This window comes from Salvelinus alpinus, chromosome 6 (genome assembly GCF_045679555.1).
Source record: "Salvelinus alpinus chromosome 6, SLU_Salpinus.1, whole genome shotgun sequence".
NCBI classification, from domain to species: domain Eukaryota; kingdom Metazoa; phylum Chordata; class Actinopteri; order Salmoniformes; family Salmonidae; genus Salvelinus; species Salvelinus alpinus.
Window position 1 is genome coordinate 4,156,152 of NC_092091.1, and position 24,042 is coordinate 4,180,193.

Sequence of the window (24,042 nt, forward strand, 5' to 3'; positions counted from 1 at the left end):
GAGAGAGAGAGAGAGAGAGAGAGAGAGAGAGAGAGAGAGAGAGAGAGAGAGAGAGAGAGAGAGAGAGACAGAGAGAGAGAGAGAGAGAGAGAGAGAGAGAGAGAGAGAGAGAGAGAGAGAGAGAGAGACAGAGAGAACAATTTTTATTTTGTACATTTTTTATTTAACCTTTATTTAACTAGGCAAGTCACACAGTTAGACTACTGGTCACTGTTAGACCTTAGTCCTAACCCTGGGTTGGGGAGGTGGGATGTACCCAGGCCCTGCTGGGCAGAGACAGAGAGGGAGACCCAGGGTCACTCATTACCTCTACCCTCTAGGGTCTAACTCAGTACCTCTACACTCTAGGGTCTAACTCAGTCCCCTCTACACTCTAGGGTCTAACTCAGTACCCTCTACACTCTAGGGTCTAACTCAGTACCCTCTACACTCTAGGGTCTAACTCAGTACGCTCTACACTCTAGGGTCTAACTCAGTACGCTCTACACTCTAGGGTCTAACTCAGTACCCTCTACACTCTAGGGTCTAACTCAGTACCTCTACACTCTAGGGTCTAACTCAGTACCCTCTACACTCTAGGGTCTAACTCAGTACCCTCTACACTCTAGGGTCTAACTCAGTACCCTCTACACTCTAGGGTCTAACTCAGTACCCTCTACACTCTAGGGTCTAACTCAGTACGCTCTACACTCTAGGGTCTAACTCAGTACCCTCTACACTCTAGGGTCTAACTCAGTACCCTCTACACTCTAGGGTCTAACTCAGTACCCTCTACACTCTAGGGTCTAACTCAGTACCCTCTACACTCTAGGGTCTAACTCAGTACGCTCTACACTCTAGGGTCTAACTCAGTACCCTCTACACTCTAGGGTCTAACTCAGTACCCTCTACACTCTAGGGTCTAACTCAGTACCCTCTACACTCTAGGGTCTAACTCAGTACCCTCTACACTCTAGGGTCACTCAGTACCCTCTACACTCTAGGGTCTAACTCAGTACCCTCTACACTCTAGGGTCTAACTCAGTACCTCTACACTCTAGGGTCTAACTCAGTACCCTCTACACTCTAGGGTCTAACTCAGTACCCTCTACACTCTAGGGTCTAACTCAGTACCCTCTACACTCTAGGGTCTAACTCAGTACCCTCTACACTCTAGGGTCTAACTCAGTCCCCTCTACACTCTAGGGTCTAACTCAGTACCCTCTACACTCTAGGGTCTAACTCAGTACCTCTACACTCTAGGGTCTAACTCAGTACCCTCTACACTCTAGGGTCTAACTCAGTACCCTCTACACTCTAGGGTCTAACTCAGTCCCCTCTACACTCTAGGGTCTAACTCAGTACGCTCTACACTCTAGGGTCTAACTCAGTACCCTCTACACTCTAGGGTCTAACTCAGTCCCCTCTACACTCTAGGGTCTAACTCAGTACGCTCTACACTCTAGGGTCTAACTCAGTACGCTCTACACTCTAGGGTCTAACTCAGTACCTCTACACTCTAGGGTCTAACTCAGTACGCTCTACACTCTAGGGTCTAACTCAGTACCCTCTACACTCTAGGGTCTAACTCAGTACGCTCTACACTCTAGGGTCTAACTCAGTACGCTCTACACTCTAGGGTCTAACTCAGTACCCTCTACACTCTAGGGTCTAACTCAGTACCTCTACACTCTAGGGTCTAACTCAGTACCCTCTACACTCTAGGGTCTAACTCAGTACCCTCTACACTCTAGGGTCTAACTCAGTCACCCTCTACACTCTAGGGTCTAACTCAGTACGCTCTACACTCTAGGGTCTAACTCAGTACCCTCTACACTCTAGGGTCTAACTCAGTACCCTCTACACTCTAGGGTCTAACTCAGTACCTCTACACTCTAGGGTCTAACTCAGTACCCTCTACACTCTAGGGTCTAACTCAGTACGCTCTACACTCTAGGGTCTAACTCAGTACCCTCTACACTCTAGGGTCTAACTCAGTACCCCTCTACACTCTAGGGTCTAACTCAGTACGCTCTACACTCTAGGGTCTAACTCAGTACCGCTCTACACTCTAGGGTCTAACTCAGTACCTCTACACTCTAGGGTCTAACTCAGTACCCTCTACACTCTAGGGTCTAACTCAGTACCCTCTACACTCTAGGGTCTAACTCAGTACCCTCTACACTCTAGGGTCTAACTCAGTACGCTCTACACTCTAGGGTCTAACTCAGTACGCTCTACACTCTAGGGTCTAACTCAGTACCCTCTACACTCTAGGGTCTAACTCAGTACCCTCTACACTCTAGGGTCTAACTCAGTACCCTCTACACTCTAGGGTCTAACTCAGTACCCTCTACACTCTAGGGTCTAACTCAGTACCCTCTACACTCTAGGGTCTAACTCAGTACCCTCTACACTCTAGGGTCTAACTCAGTACGCTCTACACTCTAGGGTCTAACTCAGTACCCTCTACACTCTAGGGTCTAACTCAGTACCCTCTACACTCTAGGGTCTAACTCAGTACCCTCTACACTCTAGGGTCTAACTCAGTACCCTCTACACTCTAGGGTCACTCAGTACCCTCTACACTCTAGGGTCTAACTCAGTACCCTCTACACTCTAGGGTCTAACTCAGTACCTCTACACTCTAGGGTCTAACTCAGTACCCTCTACACTCTAGGGTCTAACTCAGTACCCTCTACACTCTAGGGTCTAACTCAGTACCCTCTACACTCTAGGGTCTAACTCAGTCCCCTCTACACTCTAGGGTCTAACTCAGTACCCTCTACACTCTAGGGTCTAACTCAGTACCTCTACACTCTAGGGTCTAACTCAGTACCCTCTACACTCTAGGGTCTAACTCAGTACCCTCTACACTCTAGGGTCTAACTCAGTCCCCTCTACACTCTAGGGTCTAACTCAGTACGCTCTACACTCTAGGGTCTAACTCAGTACCCTCTACACTCTAGGGTCTAACTCAGTCCCCTCTACACTCTAGGGTCTAACTCAGTACGCTCTACACTCTAGGGTCTAACTCAGTACGCTCTACACTCTAGGGTCTAACTCAGTACCCTCTACACTCTAGGGTCTAACTCAGTACGCTCTACACTCTAGGGTCTAACTCAGTACCCTCTACACTCTAGGGTCTAACTCAGTCCCCTCTACACTCTAGGGTCTAACTCAGTACGCTCTACACTCTAGGGTCTAACTCAGTACGCTCTACACTCTAGGGTCTAACTCAGTACCCTCTACACTCTAGGGTCTAACTCAGTACCCTCTACACTCTAGGGTCTAACTCAGTACCCTCTACACTCTAGGGTCTAACTCAGTACCCTCTACACTCTAGGGTCTAACTCAGTACCCTCTACACTCTAGGGTCTAACTCAGTACCCTCTACACTCTAGGGTCTAACTCAGTACCCTCTACACTCTAGGGTCTAACTCAGTCCCCTCTACACTCTAGGGTCTAACTCAGTACCCTCTACACTCTAGGGTCTAACTCAGTACCTCTACACTCTAGGGTCTAACTCAGTACCCTCTACACTCTAGGGTCTAACTCAGTCCCCTCTACACTCTAGGGTCTAACTCAGTACGCTCTACACTCTAGGGTCTAACTCAGTACCCTCTACACTCTAGGGTCTAACTCAGTACCCTCTACACTCTAGGGTCTAACTCAGTCCCCTCTACACTCTAGGGTCTAACTCAGTACGCTCTACACTCTAGGGTCTAACTCAGTACGCTCTACACTCTAGGGTCTAACTCAGTACCCTCTACACTCTAGGGTCTAACTCAGTACGCTCTACACTCTAGGGTCTAACTCAGTACCCTCTACACTCTAGGGTCTAACTCAGTCCCCTCTACACTCTAGGGTCTAACTCAGTACGCTCTACACTCTAGGGTCTAACTCAGTACGCTCTACACTCTAGGGTCTAACTCAGTACCTCTACACTCTAGGGTCTAACTCAGTACCCTCTACACTCTAGGGTCTAACTCAGTACCTCTACACTCTAGGGTCTAACTCAGTACCCTCTACACTCTAGGGTCTAACTCAGTACGCTCTACACTCTAGGGTCTAACTCAGTACGCTCTACACTCTAGGGTCTAACTCAGTACCCTCTACACTCTAGGGTCTAACTCAGTACCTCTACACTCTAGGGTCTAACTCAGTACCCTCTACACTCTAGGGTCTAACTCAGTACCCTCTACACTCTAGGGTCTAACTCAGTACCCTCTACACTCTAGGGTCTAACTCAGTACCCTCTACACTCTAGGGTCTAACTCAGTACGCTCTACACTCTAGGGTCTAACTCAGTACCCTCTACACTCTAGGGTCTAACTCAGTACCCTCTACACTCTAGGGTCTAACTCAGTACCCTCTACACTCTAGGGTCTAACTCAGTCCCCTCTACACTCTAGGGTCTAACTCAGTACGCTCTACACTCTAGGGTCTAACTCAGTACGCTCTACACTCTAGGGTCTAACTCAGTACCCTCTACACTCTAGGGTCTAACTCAGTACGCTCTACACTCTAGGGTCTAACTCAGTACCCTCTACACTCTAGGGTCTAACTCAGTACCCTCTACACTCTAGGGTCTAACTCAGTACCCTCTACACTCTAGGGTCTAACTCAGTACCCTCTACACTCTAGGGTCTAACTCAGTACCCTCTACACTCTAGGGTCTAACTCAGTACCCTCTACACTCTAGGGTCTAACTCAGTACGCTCTACACTCTAGGGTCTAACTCAGTACCCTCTACACTCTAGGGTCTAACTCAGTACCCTCTACACTCTAGGGTCTAATTCAGTACCCTCTACACTCTAGGGTCTAACTCAGTACCTCTACACTCTAGGGTCTAACTCAGTACCCTCTACACTCTAGGGTCTAACTCAGTACCCTCTACACTCTAGGGTCTAACTCAGTACCCTCTACACTCTAGGGTCTAACTCAGTACCCTCTACACTCTAGGGTCTAACTCAGTCCCCTCTACACTCTAGGGTCTAACTCAGTACGCTCTACACTCTAGGGTCTAACTCAGTACGCTCTACACTCTAGGGTCTAACTCAGTACCCTCTACACTCTAGGGTCTAACTCAGTACCCTCTACACTCTAGGGTCTAACTCAGTACCCTCTACACTCTAGGGTCTAACTCAGGCCTGGATCCCACAGCGTCCACCTAATGTAATGGGAGTTACATTACATTCTTAACAAGCCTAGACTAGTTTCCCTTAAAGTAATATTTTATTCACACAGCATTTTTTCTGTTTTTGTTTATTGTCTTGCAATGATTCTGTCTGTGAACATCAGCCATGGAAATAGTTAATTTCTCAGGTCATGTATCTGATGTAACTCACCAATAAAGTCCTTCATGACCTGTGGGTAGTCCCCGTGGAAGATGGGAGTGGCGAACCAGCCCATGTAGAATTGGACATATCTCTCTGCTGCCTCGATGTCCTTCTGGTTACTGATGTCCACGGGTTCACCCCAATCTCCAGACAGAGAGATGCCCACCAGCCCTACAGGAGATGGGATCAATCAACCAATCAACGTCTTTTATTGGCACAATTTGGGAAATGTGGGTAAAAAAAAAAGTTTTTTTAAAAGGAAGGCTGTGATTTACCTTTCTGTTTTCCTCTCCACTTGGTGTCGTAGGTGTGCCAGACTTTAGCATGGGCCTGACAAGACAAGGAGAGAGACCACTGGTATCACCGATAACATCTCAATTCATCATCAAACCTTTTGAGTAGTGGAATCAGGTGGGTAGTGACAGAGCAAAAAACAACAACAATTTGAGTCCCCAGGACCAGGATGAATACATATTGATTTATTTGAATCAAACGTCCACAGTGGAGTTGATTGACCACGATAAAGTTAGACTGGTCCCAGATCTGTAGGTGCTGTATAGTCAGCTTCTATAGCCACTGTAGACTGGTCCCAGGTCTGTAGGTGCTGTATAGTCAGCTTCTATAGCCACTGTAGGCTGGTCCCAGGTCTGTAGGTGCTGTATAGTCAGCTTCTATAGCCACTGTAGGCTGGTCCCAGGTCTGTAGGTGCTGTATAGTCAGCTTCTATAGCCACTGTAGGCTGGTCCCAGATCTGTAGGTGCTGTATAGTCAGCTTCTATAGCCACTGTAGGCTGGTCCCAGGTCTGTAGGTGCTGTATAGTCAGCTTCTATAGCCACTGTAGGCTGGTCCCAGATCTGTAGGTGCTGTATAGTCAGCTTCTATAGCCACTGTAGGCTGGTCCCAGATCTGTAGGTGCTGTATAGTCAGCTTCTATAGTCACTGTAGACTGGTCCCAGATCTGTAGGTGCTGTATAGTCAGCTTCTATAGTCACTGTAGACTGGTCCCAGATCTGTAGGTGCTGTATAGTCAGCTTCTATAGCCACTGTAGGCTGGTCCCAGGTCTGTAGGTGCTGTATAGTCAGCTTCTATAGCCACTGTAAGCTGGTCCCAGGTCTGTAGGTGCTGTATAGTCAGCTTCTATAGCCACTGTAGGCTGGTCCCAGGTCTGTAGGTGCTGTATAGTCAGCTTCTATAGCCACTGTAGGCTGGTCCCAGATCTGTAGGTGCTGTATAGTCAGCTTCTATAGCCACTGTAGGCTGGTCCCAGATCTGTAGGTGCTGTATAGTCAGCTTCTATAGTCACTGTAGACTGGTCCCAGATCTGTAGGTGCTGTATAGTCAGCTTCTATAGCCACTGTAGACTGGTCCCAGGTCTGTAGGTGCTGTATAGTCAGCTTCTATAGCCACTGTAGACTGGTCCCAGGTCTGTAGGTGCTGTATAGCCACTGTAGGCTGGTCCCAGGTCTGTAGGTGCTGTATAGTCACTGTAGGCTGGTCCCAGGTCTGTAGGTGCTGTATAGTCACTGTAGGCTGGTCCCAGGTCTGTAGGTGCTGTATAGTCAGCTTCCATAGTCACTGTAGACTGGTCCCAGGTCTGTAGATGCTGTATAGTCAGCTTCCATAGTCACTGTAGACTGGTCCCAGGTCTGTAGGTGCTGTATAGTCAGCTTCTATAGCCACTGTAGGCTGGTCCCAGGTCTGTAGGTGTTGTATAGTCAGCTTCTATAGCCACTGTAGGCTGGTCCCAGGTCTGTAGGTGCTGTATAGTCAGCTTCTATAGCCACTGTAGGCTGGTCCCAGGTCTGTAGGTGCTGTATAGTCAGCTTCTATGGCCACTGTAGGCTGGTCCCAGGTCTGTAGGTGCTGTATAGCCAGCTTCTATAGCCACTGTAGGCTGGTCCCAGGTCTGTAGGTGCTGTATAGTCAGCTTCTATAGCCACTGTAGGCTGGTCCCAGGTCTGTAGGTGCTGTATAGTCAGCTTCTATAGCCACTGTAGGCTGGTCCCAGGTCTGTAGGTGCTGTATAGTCAGCTTCTATAGCCACTGTAGGCTGGTCCCAGGTCTGTAGGTGCTGTATAGTCAGCTTCTATAGCCACTGTAGGCTGGTCCCAGATCTGTAGGTGCTGTATAGTCAGCTTCTATGGCCACTGTAGGCTGGTCCCAGGTCTGTAGGTGCTGTATAGCCAGCTTCTATAGCCACTGTAGCACAAACAGATCTGGGGCCAGATAAAACAGTGACCTCTCACCTTGATCATGTGATGCGCGGCCCGGTAGGCCCCTGTTCCTCTCAGCTTCAGTCCAGGAGCGTGTTCACCAGTCTCATATCCCTCCACCGCCACCGACTGCAAACACACACACCAGTCTCATATCCCTCCACCGCCACTGACTGCAAACACACACACCAGTCTCATATCCCTCCACCGCCACCCACTGCAAACACACACACCAGTCTCATATCCCTCCACCGCCACCGACTGCAAACACACACACCAGTCTCATATCCCTCCACCGCCACCCACTGCAAACACTCACACCAGTCTCATATCGCTCCACCGCCACCGACTGCAAACACACACACCAGTCTCATATCCCTCCACCGCCACCGACTGCAAACACACACACCAGTCTCATATCCCTCCGCCGCCACCGACTGCAAACACACACACCAGTCTCATATCCCTCCGCCGCCACCGACTGCAAACACACACACCAGTCTCATATCCCTCCGCCGCCACCGACTGCAAACACACACACCAGTCTCATATCCCTCCGCCGCCACCGACTGCAAACACACACACCAGTCTCATATCCCTCCGCCGCCACCGACTGCAAACACACACACCAGTCTCATATCCCTCCGCCGCCACCGACTGCAAACACACACACCAGTCTCATATCCCTCCGCCGCCACCGACTGCAAACACACACACCAGTCTCATATCCCTCCGCCGCCACCGACTGCAAACACACACACCAGTCTCATATCCCTCCGCCGCCACCGACTGCAAACACACACACCAGTCTCATATCCCTCCGCCGCCACCGACTGCAAACACACACACCAGTCTCATATCCCTCCGCCGCCACCGACTGCAAACACACACACCAGTCTCATATCCCTCCGCCGCCACCGACTGCAAACACACACACCAGTCTCATATCCCTCCGCCGCCACCGACTGCAAACACACACACCAGTCTCATATCCCTCCGCCGCCACCGACTGCAAACACACACACCAGTCTCATATCCCTCCGCCGCCACCGACTGCAAACACACACACCAGTCTCATATCCCTCCGCCGCCACCGACTGCAAACACACACATCAGTCTCATATCCCTCCGCCGCCACCGACTGCAAACACACACACCAGTCTCATATCCCTCCGCCGCCACCGACTGCAAACACACACACCAGTCTCATATCCCTCCACCGCCACCGACTGCAAACACACACACCAGTCTCATATCCCTCCACCGCCACCGACTGCAAACACACACACCAGCCAGTCAGCCAGCCAGTCAGTCAGTCAGTCAGCCAGTCAGTCAGAGAAGCATCCAGCTACAGACTCCAGTTAGACATTTACCCTGCCCCCCCCTATAGACATTTACCCTGCCACCCCCCCTATAGACATTTACCCTGCCACCCCCCCTATAGACATTTACCCTGCCACCCCCCCTATAGACATTTACCCTGCCACCCCCCCTATAGACATTTACCCTGCCACCCCCCCTATAGACATTTACCCTGCCCCCCCTTATAGACATTTACCCTGCCACCCCCCCCTATAGACATTTACCCTGCCACCCCCCCTATAGACATTTACCCTGCCAGCCCCCCTATAGACATTTACCCTGCCACCCCCCTATAGACATTTACCCTGCCACCCCCCCTATAGACATTTACCCTGCCACCCCCCTATAGACATTTACCCTGCCCCCCCCCCATAGACATTTACCCTGCCACCCCCCCTATAGACATTTACCCTGCCACCCCCCCCCCTATAGACATTTACCCTGCCACCCCCCCCCCCCCCCCCCCTATAGACATTTACCCTGCCACCCCCCCTATAGACATTTACCCTGCCACCCCCCCTATAGACATTTACCCTGACCCCCCCCCCCCCCCCCTATAGACATTTACCCTGCCACCCCCCCACCCCTATGGACATTTACCCCATAACTGTTCCATTAAATAACAATTTATTTAGTGTATTTTACAAGGTCTCAACACACTTCACATTTAAAAAAATACAAAAATAGAACAATACGTTTGGTTTGAAGAAATTTTTAACGACTTAATGTACCCATGGGTTGTTAAAGGTGATCCAGTATTTGACTCTGTTTCCGAATCTCTCAAAACACAGGTTGGCAAACTCATTAAAGTAGTTAACCATGCTGAGGTTCTGCCACCCTCCGTACTTCTCCTGGAGGACCTACAGGAACACATGGAGGAAGAGACGAACCAGTCAAGGGAAATGGGCCTTATTGTAGAATGACATAGAGAGTGGCTAATTTAATAGGATCTCTGTGGGCTTTATCATAGAATGACATAGAGAGTGGCTAATTTAATAGGATCTCTGTGGGCTTTATCATAGAATGACATAGAGAGTGGCTAATTTAATAGGATCTCTGTGGGCTTTATCATAGAATGACATAGAGAGCGGCTAATTTAATAGGATCTCTGTGGGCTTTATCATAGAATGACATAGAGAGCGGCTAATTTAATAGGATCTCTGTGGGCTTTATCATAGAATGACATAGAGAGTGGCTAATTTAATAGGATCTCTGTGGGCTTTATCATAGAATGACATAGAGAGCGGCTAATTTAATAGGATCTCTGTGGGCTTTATCATAGAATGACATAGAGAGCGGCTAATTTAATAGGATCTCTGTGGGCTTTATCATAGAATGACATAGAGAGTGGCTAATTTAATAGGATCTCTGTGGGCTTTATCAGAGAATGACATGATGCGTCCTCTGCTGTGCGCGCACGTCTCGTTCTCGGCCGCTCATTAGACGCCCTTCGCAAAATGTCACAGTTATCTTTTTAACCACACGTCAAGTTTGGGGTGTATTCCGTACGTTTTCAAGTCCATTCACTCATTTATCATGCGACAGGCTAATGATTCAATATTAGTGGAATAGCCTACATTTTCCATGGCATCTTTTGAGTTCGTTAATGTTTAACCGGTGTGACGTATTCACCACCATGCTTACTTTCACCCGTGACTGTATGATAATGCACACAGATCTATTTGTGTTAGTCTTGTGTAACGTCCCCTCGCCCCGACCTCGGGCGCGAACCAGGGACCTTCTGCACACGTCAACAAGTCACCCACGAAGCATCGTTACCCATCGCTCCACAAAAGCCGCGGGGCAACACTACTTATAGGTTTCAGAGCAAGTGACGTAACTGATTGAAACGCTATTAGCGCGTACCCGCTAACTAGCTAGCCATTTCACATCCGTTTTACTTGCCACAACTTTTATGGCCGCAGGTCATGCCGAATGTTCCCATGACAACATACAGACACATCGTATCTTTTGCATGAAAATGACCCCACAGGAGTTGGCTAGACGACACAAATAGATCAAGGAACCAGGCTATGTCGTGTCTGTTTTATTATGACCCACCTGAGGTAGATCCCAGTGGTACAGAGTAACGATGGGCGTGATCTTGTTCTCCAACAGGTTGTCAATCAACTCATCGTAGTACTTTATCCCTTTCTCATTCACATGGTCAGCTGTGAAAGAAATCCCAGAACCAATCAGTTTGGACCAAAACGTTACACAATACAACTACACAGTAAAACTGGGAACAATCGACAGTGTGTGTTTCTTTTTTTTTTTCTTTCTTTCTTAACTTTTTTTTTTTGTACCCTGCACCTACAAATTGACTGGATGTGTGTACCCTACTTGTAATCACACGTCGGTAACTCACACTTGATCCCAGTAGGCAGGATGCGGGGCCAGGAGATGGAGAAACGGTAGTGGTCCAACTTCAGCTCTTTCATTAGGGAGATGTCCTCCTGGGTAACAACAGAGCAGATGTTATAGCTGGGGTCTCATTAGGGAGATGTCCTCCTGGGTAACAACAGAGCAGATGTTATAGCTGGGGTCTCATTAGGGAGATGTCCTCCTGGGTAACAACAGAGCAGATGTTATAGCTGGGGTCTCATTAGGGAGATGTCCTCCTGGGTAACAACAGAGCAGATGTTATAGCTGGGGTCTCATTAGGGAGATGTCCTCCTGGGTAACAACAGAGCAGATGTTATAGCTGGGGTCTCATTAGGGAGATGTCCTCCTGGGTAACAACAGAGCAGATGTTATAGCTGGGGTCTCATTAGGGAGATGTCCTCCTGGGTAACAACAGAGCAGATGTTATAGCTGGGGTCTCATTAGGGAGATGTCCTCCTGGGTAACAACAGAGCAGATGTTATAGCTGGGGTCTCATTAGGGAGATGTCCTCCTGGGTAACAACAGAGCAGATGTTATAGCTGGGGTCTCATTAGGGAGATGTCCTCCTGGGTAACAACAGAGCAGATGTTATAGCTGGGGTCTCATTAGGGAGATGTCCTCCTGGGTAACAACAGAGCAGATGTTATAGCTACGGTCTCATTAGGGAGATGTCCTCCTGGGTAACAACAGAGCAGATGTTATAGCTACGGTCTCATTAGGGAGATGTCCTCCTGGGTAACAACAGAGCAGATGTTATAGCTGGGGTCTCATTAGGGAGATGTCCTCCTGGGTAACAACAGAGCAGATGTTATAGCTGGGGTCTCATTAGGGAGATGTCCTCCTGGGTAACAACAGAGCAGATGTTATAGCTACGGTCTCATTAGGGAGATGTCCTCCTGGGTAACAACAGAGCAGATGTTATAGCTGGGGTCTCATTAGGGAGATGTCCTCCTGGATAACAACAGAGCAGATGTTATAGCTGGGGTCTCATTAGGGAGATGTCCTCCTGGATAACAACAGAGCAGATGTTATAGCTGGGGTCTCATTAGGGAGATGTCCTCCTGGGTAACAACAGAGCAGATGTTATAGCTGGGGTCTCATTAGGGAGATGTCCTCCTGGGTAACAACAGAGCAGATGTTATAGCTGGGGTCTCATTAGGGAGATGTCCTCCTGGGTAACAACAGAGCAGATGTTATAGCTGGGGTCTCATTAGGGAGATGTCCTCCTGGGTAACAACAGAGCAGATGTTATAGCTGGGGTCTCATTAGGGAGATGTCCTCCTGGATAACAACAGAGCAGATGTTATAGCTGGGGTCTCATTAGGGAGATGTCCTCCTGGGTAACAACAGAGCAGATGTTATAGCTGGGGTCTCATTAGGGAGATGTCCTCCTGGGTAACAACAGAGCAGATGTTATAGCTGGGGTCTCATTAGGGAGATGTCCTCCTGGGTAACAACAGAGCAGATGTTATAGCTGGGGTCTCATTAGGGAGATGTCCTCCTGGGTAACAACAGAGCAGATGTTATAGCTGGGGTCTCATTAGGGAGATGTCCTCCTGGATAACAACAGAGCAGATGTTATAGCTGGGGTCTCTTACCTCCAAAGTAGTGGACAAGTAAAGGGGTTTAGGTAGTGGGTTACATTTGCGGGAAACGAGTTAAATAAAATGTTTTTAAGGTGAATTTCTAGGATTTTACAATGGTCTGTTACCAGAGTTACGTTCAATCACTGATTTGAATTTGTGTTTATATGACTTGTGAGGTGCTGTTTTACTTCAGTAAAGGAAGTCACCTTGATTTTGTAGTATCCCTGGCAGGAAGAGTCTCCGGTGTCATTCTGCAGTATCTTTCCCTTCCTGTGAGAGAACACGTCCCAGATACTCAGTCCTTTACCGTCTTGGTCCCAGGCTCCTTCTGTTTGATAGGCTGAACTGCCGGCACCCCACGAAAATCCTGCACACGGATGTAGAACGATCACAGTCGGTCGGTCGGTCGGATAGATTGAACAAACCACCTCTCGGATGGACATTTATAATTTCACGGATACATTTACAATGCTATGTTCAGAGAGACATGATATCAATGAAATGTCTTTTAGAATTATATGATCCAAACAATCTGATCCAAACGGTTCTGATCCAGCCACACGGTTTAAAAGAAAGTACTCATCACTTGTTACAGGGTTAGATGTGTGTGTTCAGGGTTAGATGTGTGTGTTCAGGGTTGGATGTGCGTTCAGGGTTGGATGTGTGTGTGTTCAGGGTTAGATGTGTGTAATACGAGATTTGACGTTATGCAAGGTTGCATGTGCATTGTACAGGGTTTAGTGTGTGTTCTGCAGGGTTTGAGTCCGTACCAGCTGGAAAAGTCCCATAATAGAAGGAGCCGCGGTCGTTCTTTGTCCAGTCGAAGTCCTCAGCCGCAGACAGACACAGCACCAGCACCAGCACATGGCACGCCCTGACCGCACAGCAGGGAAGCATGGTAGTCCTATCTCTGGTGATCCAGTCACTGCTGAAACAGAGAGGGCACCCTCTGATACATTCAGCAGCTCTCTCTCTCTCTGTTATGTTAGTCTGGTCCGCCAGTGCTCTCTCTCTCTCTGTCTCTCTCTCTCTCTCTGTCTCTGTCTCTGTCTCTCTCTGTCTCTGTCTTTGTCTTTGTCTCTGTCTCTGTCTCTGTCTCTGTCTCTCTCTGTCTCTGTCTTTGTCTTTGTCTCTGTCTCTGTCTCTGTCTCTCTCTGTCTCTCTCTCTCTCTCTCTCTCTCTGTGTCTCTGTCTCTCTCTCTCTGTGTCTCTGTCTCTGTCTCTGTCTCTGTCTCTCTCTCTCTCTCTCTCTCTGTGTCTCTGTCTCTCTCTCTCTGTGTTTCTGTCTCTCTCTGTCTCTGTCTCTGTCTCTGTCTCTGTCTCTCTCTGTGTCTCTGTCTCTGTCTCTGTCTCTGTCTCTGTCTCTCTCTCTCTCTCTCTCTCTGTGTCTCTGTCTCTCTCTCTCTGTGTCTCTGTCTCTGTCTCTGTCTCTGTCTCTCTCTCTCTCTCTGTGTCTCTGTCTCTCTCTCTCTGTGTCTCTGTCTCTGTCTCTCTCTGTCTCTGTCTCTCTCTCTGTCTCTCTCTGTCTCTGTCTCTGTCTCTGTCTCTGTCTCTGTCTCTGTCTCTCTCTGTGTCTCTCACTACTCTGTTAATATAAAGTATTGTACATGTGAATTCCCAACGTTCTGACAGTTCACAGAGCCTTCAGAAAGTATTCAAACCCCTCGACTTATTCCACATGTTGTTGTTGTTACAGCCTGAATTCAAAATTTATTAACTATTTTTTTCTCACCAATCTACACACAATACCCCATTATGACATCACAATACCCCATTATGACATCACAATACCTCATTATGACATCACAATACCTCATTATGACAAAGTGAAAGCATGTTTTTTAGAAGTGTTTGCAAATTTATTGAAAATTAAATGCAGAAATACAGTGGCAAGAAAAAGTATGTTAACCCTTTGGTAATAAAGTCACAACAATAGACAAACACAGTCTGCTTCAACTAATAACACACACAAAAAAAAAAAAATATTGTCTATATTGAATACATCATTTAAACATTCACAGTGTAGGTTTGAAGAAGTATTTAAACCCCTAGGCCAATGATTTCTCCAAAAGCTAATTGGAGTCAGGAGTCAGCTAATGTGGAGTCCAATCAATGAGACAAGATTGGAGATGTTGATTAGAGCTGCCCTGCAATATAAAAAACACTCACAAAATTTGAGTTTCCTAGTCACAAGAAGCATTGCCTGATGTGAACCATGCCTCGAACAAAAGAGATCTCAGAAGACCTAAGATTAAGAATTGTTGACTTGCATAAAGCTGGAAAGGGTTACAAAAGTATCTCTAAAAGCCTTGATGTTCATCGGTCCACGGTAAGACAAATTGTCTATAAATGGAGAAAGTTCAGCACTGTTGCTACTCTCCCTAGGAGTGGCCGTCCTGCAAAGATGACTGCAACAGCACAGTGCAGAATGCTCAATGAGGTTAAAAAGAATCCTAGTGTGTCAGTTAAAGACTTACAGAAATCTGTGGAACATGCTAACATCTCTGTTGACGAGTCTACGATACGTAAAACACTAAACAAGAATGGTGTTCATGGGAGGACGCCACGGAAGAAGCCACTGCTGTCCAAAAAAAACATTGCTGCACGTCTGAAGTTTGCAAAAGTGCACCTGGATGTTGCACAGCGCTACTGGCAAAATATTCTGTGGACAGATGGAACTACAGTTGAGTTGATTGGAAGGAACACACAACACTGTGTGGAGAACAAAAGGCCCAGCACACCAACATCAAAACCTCATCCCAACTGTAAAGTATGGTGGAGGGAGCATCATGGTTTGGGGCTGCTTTGCTGCTTCAGGGCCTGGACAGCTTGCTATCATCAACGGAAAAATGAATTACCAAGTTTATCAAGACATTTTGCAGGAGAATGTAAGGATATCTGTCCGCCAATTAAAGCTCAACAGAAGTTGGGTGATGCAACAGGACAACGACTCAAAACACAGAAGTAAATCAACAGCAGAAGAAAATGTGCCTTCTGGAGTGGCCCAGTCAGAGTCCTGACCTCAACCCGATTTGAGATGCTGTGAGATGACCTCCAGAGAGCAGTTCACACCAGACATCCCAAGAAAACTGCTGAACTGAAACAGTTTTGTAAAGAGGAATGGTCCAAAATTCCTCCTGACCGTTGTGCAGGTCTGATCCACAACTACAGTAAACGTTTGGTTGAGGTTATTGCTGCCAAAGGAGGGTCAAATCAGTTATTAAATCCAAGGGTTCACATACTTTTCCCACCCTGCACTGTGAATGTTTACACGGTGTGTTCAATAAAGACATGAAAAACTATAATTGTTTGTGTGTTATTAGTTTGTGTTGGTCTATTGTGACTTAGATGAAGATCAGATCACATTTTATGACAAATTTATGCAGAAATCCAGGTAATTCCAAAGGGTTCACATACTTTTTCTTGCCACTTTATCTGTATTCAAGTCTGGACTTTCACATTCTTGTTCTGAAGTCATCCTAGTGTTTCTCGGGGTCCTATTAGAACGTAAATCTTCGCCCCAACTAAGGTCGTTTGCACTCTGAAGCAGGTTCTCATCAAGGATTTGCCTGTTTTTGTCTCCATTCATTGTTCCCCTCTGTCCTTACCAGTCTCCCAGTCCCTGCTGCTGAAAAGCATCCCCATAGCATGATGCTGCCACCGCCATGCTTCACGGTAGGGATGGTGTTAGACAGGTTATGAGCTGTGCCTGGTTTTCTACAGATATAACGCTTTGCATTCAGACCAAAGAGTTTAATTTGTCTCATCCAGATCACTGAATCATTTGACTTTCACGTCCCTTTTTGCAAACTACAGGCGGGCTATCATGTTCCTTTATCTCAGGAGTGGCTTCCATAGGGCCATTCTCCCATGAAGCCCAGATTGGTGAAGTGCTGTAGAAACTGTTGTCCATCTGGCAGGTTCTCCCATCTCAACCAAGGGAACTCTGTAGTTCTGTCAGAGTGGTCATTGGGTCGTTGGTCACCTCCCTGACCAAGGTCCTTCTTGCCCGGTTGCTCAGTTTGGTCGGACAGCCAGCTCTAGGCAGAATCTGGGTAGTTCTGTATAATTAATCTAATGGTTTATGTCTAATGGTATAATATGTCTAATGATTTAATATCTCTTATGGTATAATATGTCTAAGGGTATAATATGTCTAAGGGTATAATATGTCTAATGGTATAATATGTCTAATGGTATAATATGTCTAATGGTATAATATGTCTAATGGTATAATATGTCTCAGGGTATAATATGTCTAGTGATATAATATGTCTAATGGTATAATATGTCTAAGGGTATAATATGTCTAATGGTATAATATGTCTAATGGTATAATATGTCTAATGGTATAATATGTCTAATGGTATAATATGTCTAAGGGTATAATATGTCTAATGGTATAATATGTCTAATGGTATAATATGTCTAATGGTATAATATGTCTAATGGTATAATATGTCTAAGGGTATAATATGTCTAATGGTATAATATGTCTAATGGTATAATATGTCTAAGGGTATAATATGTCTAATGGTATAATATGTCTAATGGTATAATATGTCTAAGGGTATAATATGTCTAATGGTATAATATGTCTAATGGTATAATATGTCTAAGGGTATAATATGTCTAATGGTATAATATGTCTAAGGGTATAATATGTCTCAGGGTATAATATGTCTAATGGTATAGTATGTCTAATGGTATAATATGTCTAATGGTGTAATATGTCTAAGGGTATAATATGTCTAAGGGTATAATATGTCTAAGGGTTTAATATGTCAAAGGGTATAATATGTCTAATGGTATAATATGTCTAAGGGTATAATATGTCTCAGGGTTTAATATGTCTAATGGTATAATATGTCTAATGGTGTAATATGTCTAAGGGTATAATATGTCTAATGGTATAATATGTCAAATGGTATAGTATGTCTAGTGATATAATATGTCTAAGGGTATAATATGTATTATGGTATAATATGTCAAATGGTATAGTATGTCTAGTGATATAATATGTCTAAGGGTATAATATGTATTATGGTATAATATGTCAAATGGTATAATATGTCTAAGAGTATAATATGTCTAAGGGTATAGTATGTCTAGTGATATAATATGTCTAATGGTATATGTCAAATGGTATAATATGTCTAAGAGTATAGTATGTCTAATGGTATAATATGTCTCATGATATAATATGTCTAATGGTATAGTATGTCTAGTGATATAATATGTCTAATGGTATATGTCAAATGGTATAATATGTATTATGGTATAATATGTCTAATGGTATAATATGTCTAAGGGTATAATATGTCTAATGGTATAATATGTCAAATGGTATAATATGTATTATGGTATAATATGTCTAATGGTATAATATGTCTAAGGGTATAATATGTCTAAGGGTATAATATGTCTAATGGTATATGTCTAATGGTATAATATGTCTAATGGTATAATATGTCTAATGGTATATGTCTAATGGTATAATATGTCTAATGGTATAATATGTCTAAGGGTATAATATGTCTAAGGGTATAATATGTCTAAGGGTATAATATGTCTAATGGTATAGTATGTCTAATGGGATAGTATGTCTAATGGTATAATATGTCTAAGGGTATAATATGTCTAATGGTATAATATGTCTAATGGTATATGTCTGATGGTATAATATGTCTAATGGTATAATATGTCTAATGGTATAATATGTCTAATGGTATAATATGTCTAAGGGTATAATATGTCTAAGGGTATAATATGTCTAATGGTATAACATGTCTAATGGTATAATATGTCTAAGGGTATAATATGTCTAATGGTATAATATGTCTAATGGTATAATATGTCTAAGGGTATAATATGTCTAAGGGTATAATATGTCTAATGGTATAATATGTCTAATGGTATAGTATGTCTAATGGTATAATATGTCTAAGGGTATAATATGTCTAATTGTATAGTATGTCTAATGGTATAATATGTCTAATGGTATAGTATGTCTAATGGTATAATATGTCTAAGGGTATAATATGTCTAATGGTATAATATGTCTAATGGTATATGTCTAATGGTATAATATGTCTAATGGTATAATATGTCTAATGGTATAATATGTCTAAGGGTATAATATGTCTAATGGTATAATATGTCTAATGGTATAATATGTCTAATGGTATATGTCTAATGGTATAATATGTCTAAGGGTATAATATGTGTATGGGTATAATATGTCTAATGGTATAATATGTCTAAGGTTATAATATGTCTAATGGTATAATATGTCTAATGGTATAATATGTCTAATGGTATAATATGTCTAAGGGTATAATATGTCTAATGGTATAATATGTCTAAGGGTATAATATGTCTAATGGTATAATATGTCTAAGGGTATAATATGTCTAATGGTATAATATGTCTAATGGTATAATATGTCTAAGGGTATAATATGTCTAATGGTATAATATGTCTAATGGTATAGTATGTCTAATGGTATAATATGTCTAAGGGTATAATATGTCTAATGGTATAGTATGTCTAATGGTATAATATGTCTAATGGTATAGTATGTCTAATGGTATAATATGTCTAAGGGTATAATATGTCTAATGGTATAATATGTCTAATGGTATATGTCTAATGGTATAATATGTCTAATGGTTATAATATGTCTAATGGTATAATATGTCTAATGGTATAATATGTCTAAGGGTATAATATGTCTAATGGTATAATATGTCTAATGGTATAGTATGTCTAATGGTATAATATGTCTAAGGGTATAATATGTCTAATGGTATAATATGTCTAATGGTATAATATGTCTAATGGTATATGTCTAATGGTATAATATGTCTAAGGGTATAATATGTGTAAGGGTATAATATGTCTAATGGTATAATATGTCTAAGGGTATAATATGTCTAATGGTATAATATGTCTAATGGTATAATATGTCTAATGGTATATGTCTAATGGTATAATATGTCTAAGGGTATAATATGTCTAATGGTATAATATGTCTAATGGTATAATATGTCTAAGGGTATAATATGTCTAATGATATAATATGTCTAAGGGTATAATATGTCTAATGGTATAATATGTCTAATGGTATAATATGTCTCAGGGTATAATATGTCTAATGATATAATGTCTAATGGTATAATATGTCTCAGGGTATAATATGTCTAATGATATAATGTCTAATGGTATATGTGTAAGGATATAATATGTCTAATGGTATAATATGTCTAATGGTATATGTGTAAGGATATAATATGTCTATGCTATATGTGTAAGGATATAATATGTCTATGGTATATGTGTGAGGATATAATATGTCTATGGTATATGTGTAAGGATATAATATGTCTCAGGGTATAATATGTCTAATGGTATATGTGTAAGGATATAATATGTCTATGGTATATGTGTAAGGATATAATATGTCTATGGTATATGTGTAAGGATATAATATGTCTCAGGGTATAATATGTCTAATGGTATAATATGTCTAATGGTATATGTGTAAGGATATAATATGTATAATGGTATAATATGTGTAATGGTATAATATGTCTCAGGGTATAATATGTCTAATGGTATAATATGTCTAAGGGTATATGTGTAAGGATATAATATGTCTATGTGTATATGTGTAAGGATATAATATGTCTAATGGTATAATGTGTCTAATGGTATAATATGTCTAGTGATATAATATGTCTAATGGTATAATATGTCTAATGGTATAATATGTCAAATGGTATAATATGTCTAATGATATAATGTCTAATGGTATATGTGTAAGGATATAATATGTCTAATGATATAATGTCTAAGGGTATATGTGTAAGGATATAATATGTCTAATGATATAATATGTCTAAGGGTATATGTCTAAGGGTATATGTGTAAGGATATAATATGTCTATGTGTATATAATTTCTAAGGATATGAGCAACATTTGCACCAAGAGAACAGCAGAAAAATCAATATTCTCGATTATTTCACTGCCCATCAATATCTTTGTGTTGCCCAGCAGCAATCCAAAACAAGGCTTTAAGCTGTATCTCCCAAGAGATCCATTCTATGCTACAAAACTCTGTTTGAGCAATGACACTGCTCACAATGATGTTACCTGGCTGAGTTATTACAACACTACAGGCTCCCGAGTGGCGTAGCGGTCTGAGACACTGCGTCTCAGTGCTAGAGGCGTCACTACAGACACCCTGGTTCGAATTCCAGGCTGTATCACAACCGGCCGTGATTGGGAGTCACATAGGGCGGCGCACAATTGGCCCAGCGTGGTCCGGGTTTGGCCCGGTGTAGACCGTCATTGTAAATAATAACTGACTAGCCTAGTTAAATAAAGTTTAAATAAAATATAAAATAAAAAACATGCACAGACACTTGCCTCTTCCTGTGTAATGCGTACACACACACACACACACACATACCTGTCAAAAGTTCAGCATTAGTCCTGCCTGGAAAACGTCATGAAATGAGATAGAGGCAGATTGATCGAAGTCCCTGGTATCTGTTCACATCAAGAGGACACCTGCGTATGTAACCCCTCCGTGCTGTTAGCCACCGTAACCAAACAGAAGTATCCAGCCCACTGGACTCTATGGAGAGGGCCAACTGGTCAAAAATACCCCACTATTGAAACTCAATGGTGTGTGAGCACATTCTGCTTAGACACACAGATCCTTTACAAAACTAGGGGTTTTACTCTATAATCTAAGCTAATGTAGGAGAGGCTGATACTCGTCTGTTTACAGTATGGACTGGCACAATGTGGCAATAGACATGAGGGATAGCAGAGCATTGGATAGTTAAACGACACATTACAGTACTGACATTATACCCTTAATTTACAGTAGTGACATTATTACCCTCAATTTACAGTAGTGACATTATACCCTCAATTTACAGTAGTGACATTATTACCCTCAATTTACAGTAGTGACATTATACCCTCAATTTACAGTAGTGACATTATTACCCTCAATTTACAGTAGTGACATTATTACCCTCAATTTACAGTAGTGACATTATTACCCTCAATTTACAGTAGTTAAAGTTTGGTATGGTTCTACTGTACAGTTTGGTGTGGTTCTACAGTCCAGTTTGGTGTGGTTCTACAGTTTGGTGTGGTTCTACAGTCCAGTTTGGTGTGGTTCTACTGTACAGTTTGGTGTGGTTCTACAGTCCAGTTTGGTGTGGTTCTACAGTCCAGTTTGGTGTGGTTCTACAGTACAGTTTGGTGTGGTTCTACAGTCCAGTTTGGTGTGGTTCTACAGTACAGTTTGGTGTGGTTCTACAGTTTGGTGTGGTTCTACAGTCCAGTTTGGTGTGGTTCTACAGTCCAGTTTGGTGTGGTTCTACAGTCCAGTTTGGTGTGGTTCTACAGTTTGGTGTGGTTCTACAGTCCAGTTTGGTGTGGTTCTACAGTACAGTTTGGTGTGGTTCTACTGTACAGTTTGGTGTGGTTCTACTGTACAGTTTGGTGTGGTTCTACAGTTTGGTGTGGTTCTACAGTACAGTTTGGTGCGGTTCTACAGTACAGTTTGGTGCGGTTCTACTGTACAGTTTGGTGTGGTTCTACAGTCCAGTTTGGTGTGGTTCTACAGTCCAGTTTGGTGTGGTTCTACAGTCCAGTAGCCTACCTTTTTTCTTCTTTTTAGATTCACGTTATTTCAGCTCCTTGGAAAAAGATTAAATACAGTATAACTTAGATGGCATTTCACTTGTTGAACCGTAGTGTGACATCTTCCAAGATCCTATAGTTATACATTTGTCCTAGCATAGTCTAATGTAGTTTTTGTTGAAGAATGTTTGTGAATCTAAATGCATGTATCCAGTTAGTTACCCGCTGAGCCTTAAAACGTGTTGATTTAAGAGAATGTAGCTCAAGCAGCTGAACCTGTGCAGGCTGATAACAGCAGGCCTTGTTGTCCGGTAACAGGCTGAAAACAGCAGGCCTTGTTGTCCGGTAGCAGGCTGAAAACAGCAGGCCTTGTTGTCCTTTAGCAGGCTGAAAACAGCTGGCCTTGTTGTCCGGTAGCAGGCTGATAACAGCAGGCCTTGTTGTCCGGTAGCAGGCTGATAACAGCAGGCCTTGTAGTCCGGTAGCAGGCTGATAACAGCAGGCCTTGTTGTCCGGTAGCAGGCTGAAAACAGCTGGCCTTGTAGTCCGGTAACAGGCTGAAAACAGCAGGCCTTGTAGTCCGGTAGCAGGCTGAAAACAGCAGGCCTTGTTGTCCGGTAGCAGGCTGTAAACAGCAGGCCTTGTTGTCCGGTAGCAGGCTGATAACAGCAGGCCTTGTTGTCCGGTAGCAGGCTGATAACAGCAGGCCTTGTAGTCCGGTAGCAGGCTGATAACAGCAGGCCTTGTTGTCCGGTAGCAGGCTGAAAACAGCTGGCCTTGTAGTCCGGTAACAGGCTGAAAACAGCAGGCCTTGTAGTCCGGTAGCAGGCTGAAAACAGCAGGCCTTGTTGTCCGGTAGCAGGCTGTAAACAGCAGGCCTTGTTGTCCGGTAGCAGGCTGAAAACAGCAGGCCTTGTTGTCCGGTAGCAGGCTGAAAACAGCAGGCCTTGTTGTCCTTTAGCAGGCTGAAAACAGCTGGCCTTGTTGTCCGGTAGCAGGCTGAAAACAGCAGGCCTTGTTGTCCGGTAGCAGGCTGAAAACAGCAGGCCTTGTTGTCCGGTAGCAGGCTGAAAACAGCAGGCCTTGTAGTCCGGTAGCAGGCTGATAACAGCAGGCCTTGTAGTCCGGTAGCAGGCTGAAAACAGCAGGCCTTGTAGTCCGGTAACAGGCTGAAAACAGCAGGCCTTGTAGTCCGGTAACAGGCTGAAAACAGCAGGCCTTGTTGTCCGGTAGCAGGCTGAAAACAGCAGGCCTTGTAGTCCGGTAACAGGCTGATAACAGCAGGCCTTGTAGTCCGGTAACAGGCTGAAAACAGCAGGCCTTGTTGTCCGGTAACAGGCTGAAAACAGCAGGCCTTGTTGTCCGGTAGCAGGCTGAAAACAGCAGGCCTTGTTGTCCGGTAGCAGGCTGAAAACAGCAGGCCTTGTTGTCCGGTAGCAGGCTGAAAACAGCAGGCCTTGTTGTCCGGTAGCAGGCTGAAAACAGCAGGCCTTGTTGTCCGGTAGC

The 24,042-nt window shown here is 44.1% G+C and overlaps 1 protein-coding gene across 2 annotated transcripts in view; it reads right to left on the reverse strand.

Moving 5' to 3' along the window:
• lctlb (lactase-like b) overlaps positions 1 to 22,843 on the reverse strand; it is a 38,901-nt gene extending 16,058 nt beyond the window's left edge. Inside the window, exons 1-9 of one of the 2 annotated variants that reach the window (XM_071404457.1) lie at positions 21,344 to 22,843; positions 13,640 to 13,794; positions 13,076 to 13,236; positions 11,267 to 11,354; positions 10,960 to 11,069; positions 9,630 to 9,758; positions 7,570 to 7,665; positions 5,597 to 5,651; positions 5,331 to 5,492 (exon numbers count right to left, since the gene is read on the reverse strand). In XM_071404457.1, the coding sequence (XP_071260558.1) occupies positions 5,331 to 5,492; positions 5,597 to 5,651; positions 7,570 to 7,665; positions 9,630 to 9,758; positions 10,960 to 11,069; positions 11,267 to 11,354; positions 13,076 to 13,236; positions 13,640 to 13,766 (928 nt within the window). In that variant the 5' untranslated portion in view covers positions 13,767 to 13,794; positions 21,344 to 22,843. Of the gene's footprint in view, positions 1 to 5,330; positions 5,493 to 5,596; positions 5,652 to 7,569; positions 7,666 to 9,629; positions 9,759 to 10,959; positions 11,070 to 11,266; positions 11,355 to 13,075; positions 13,237 to 13,639; positions 13,798 to 21,343 lie in introns of both variants that reach the window. The other variant, XM_071404456.1, reaches the window with a different exon arrangement.
• Between the last annotated feature and the right edge of the window lie 1,199 nt (positions 22,844 to 24,042).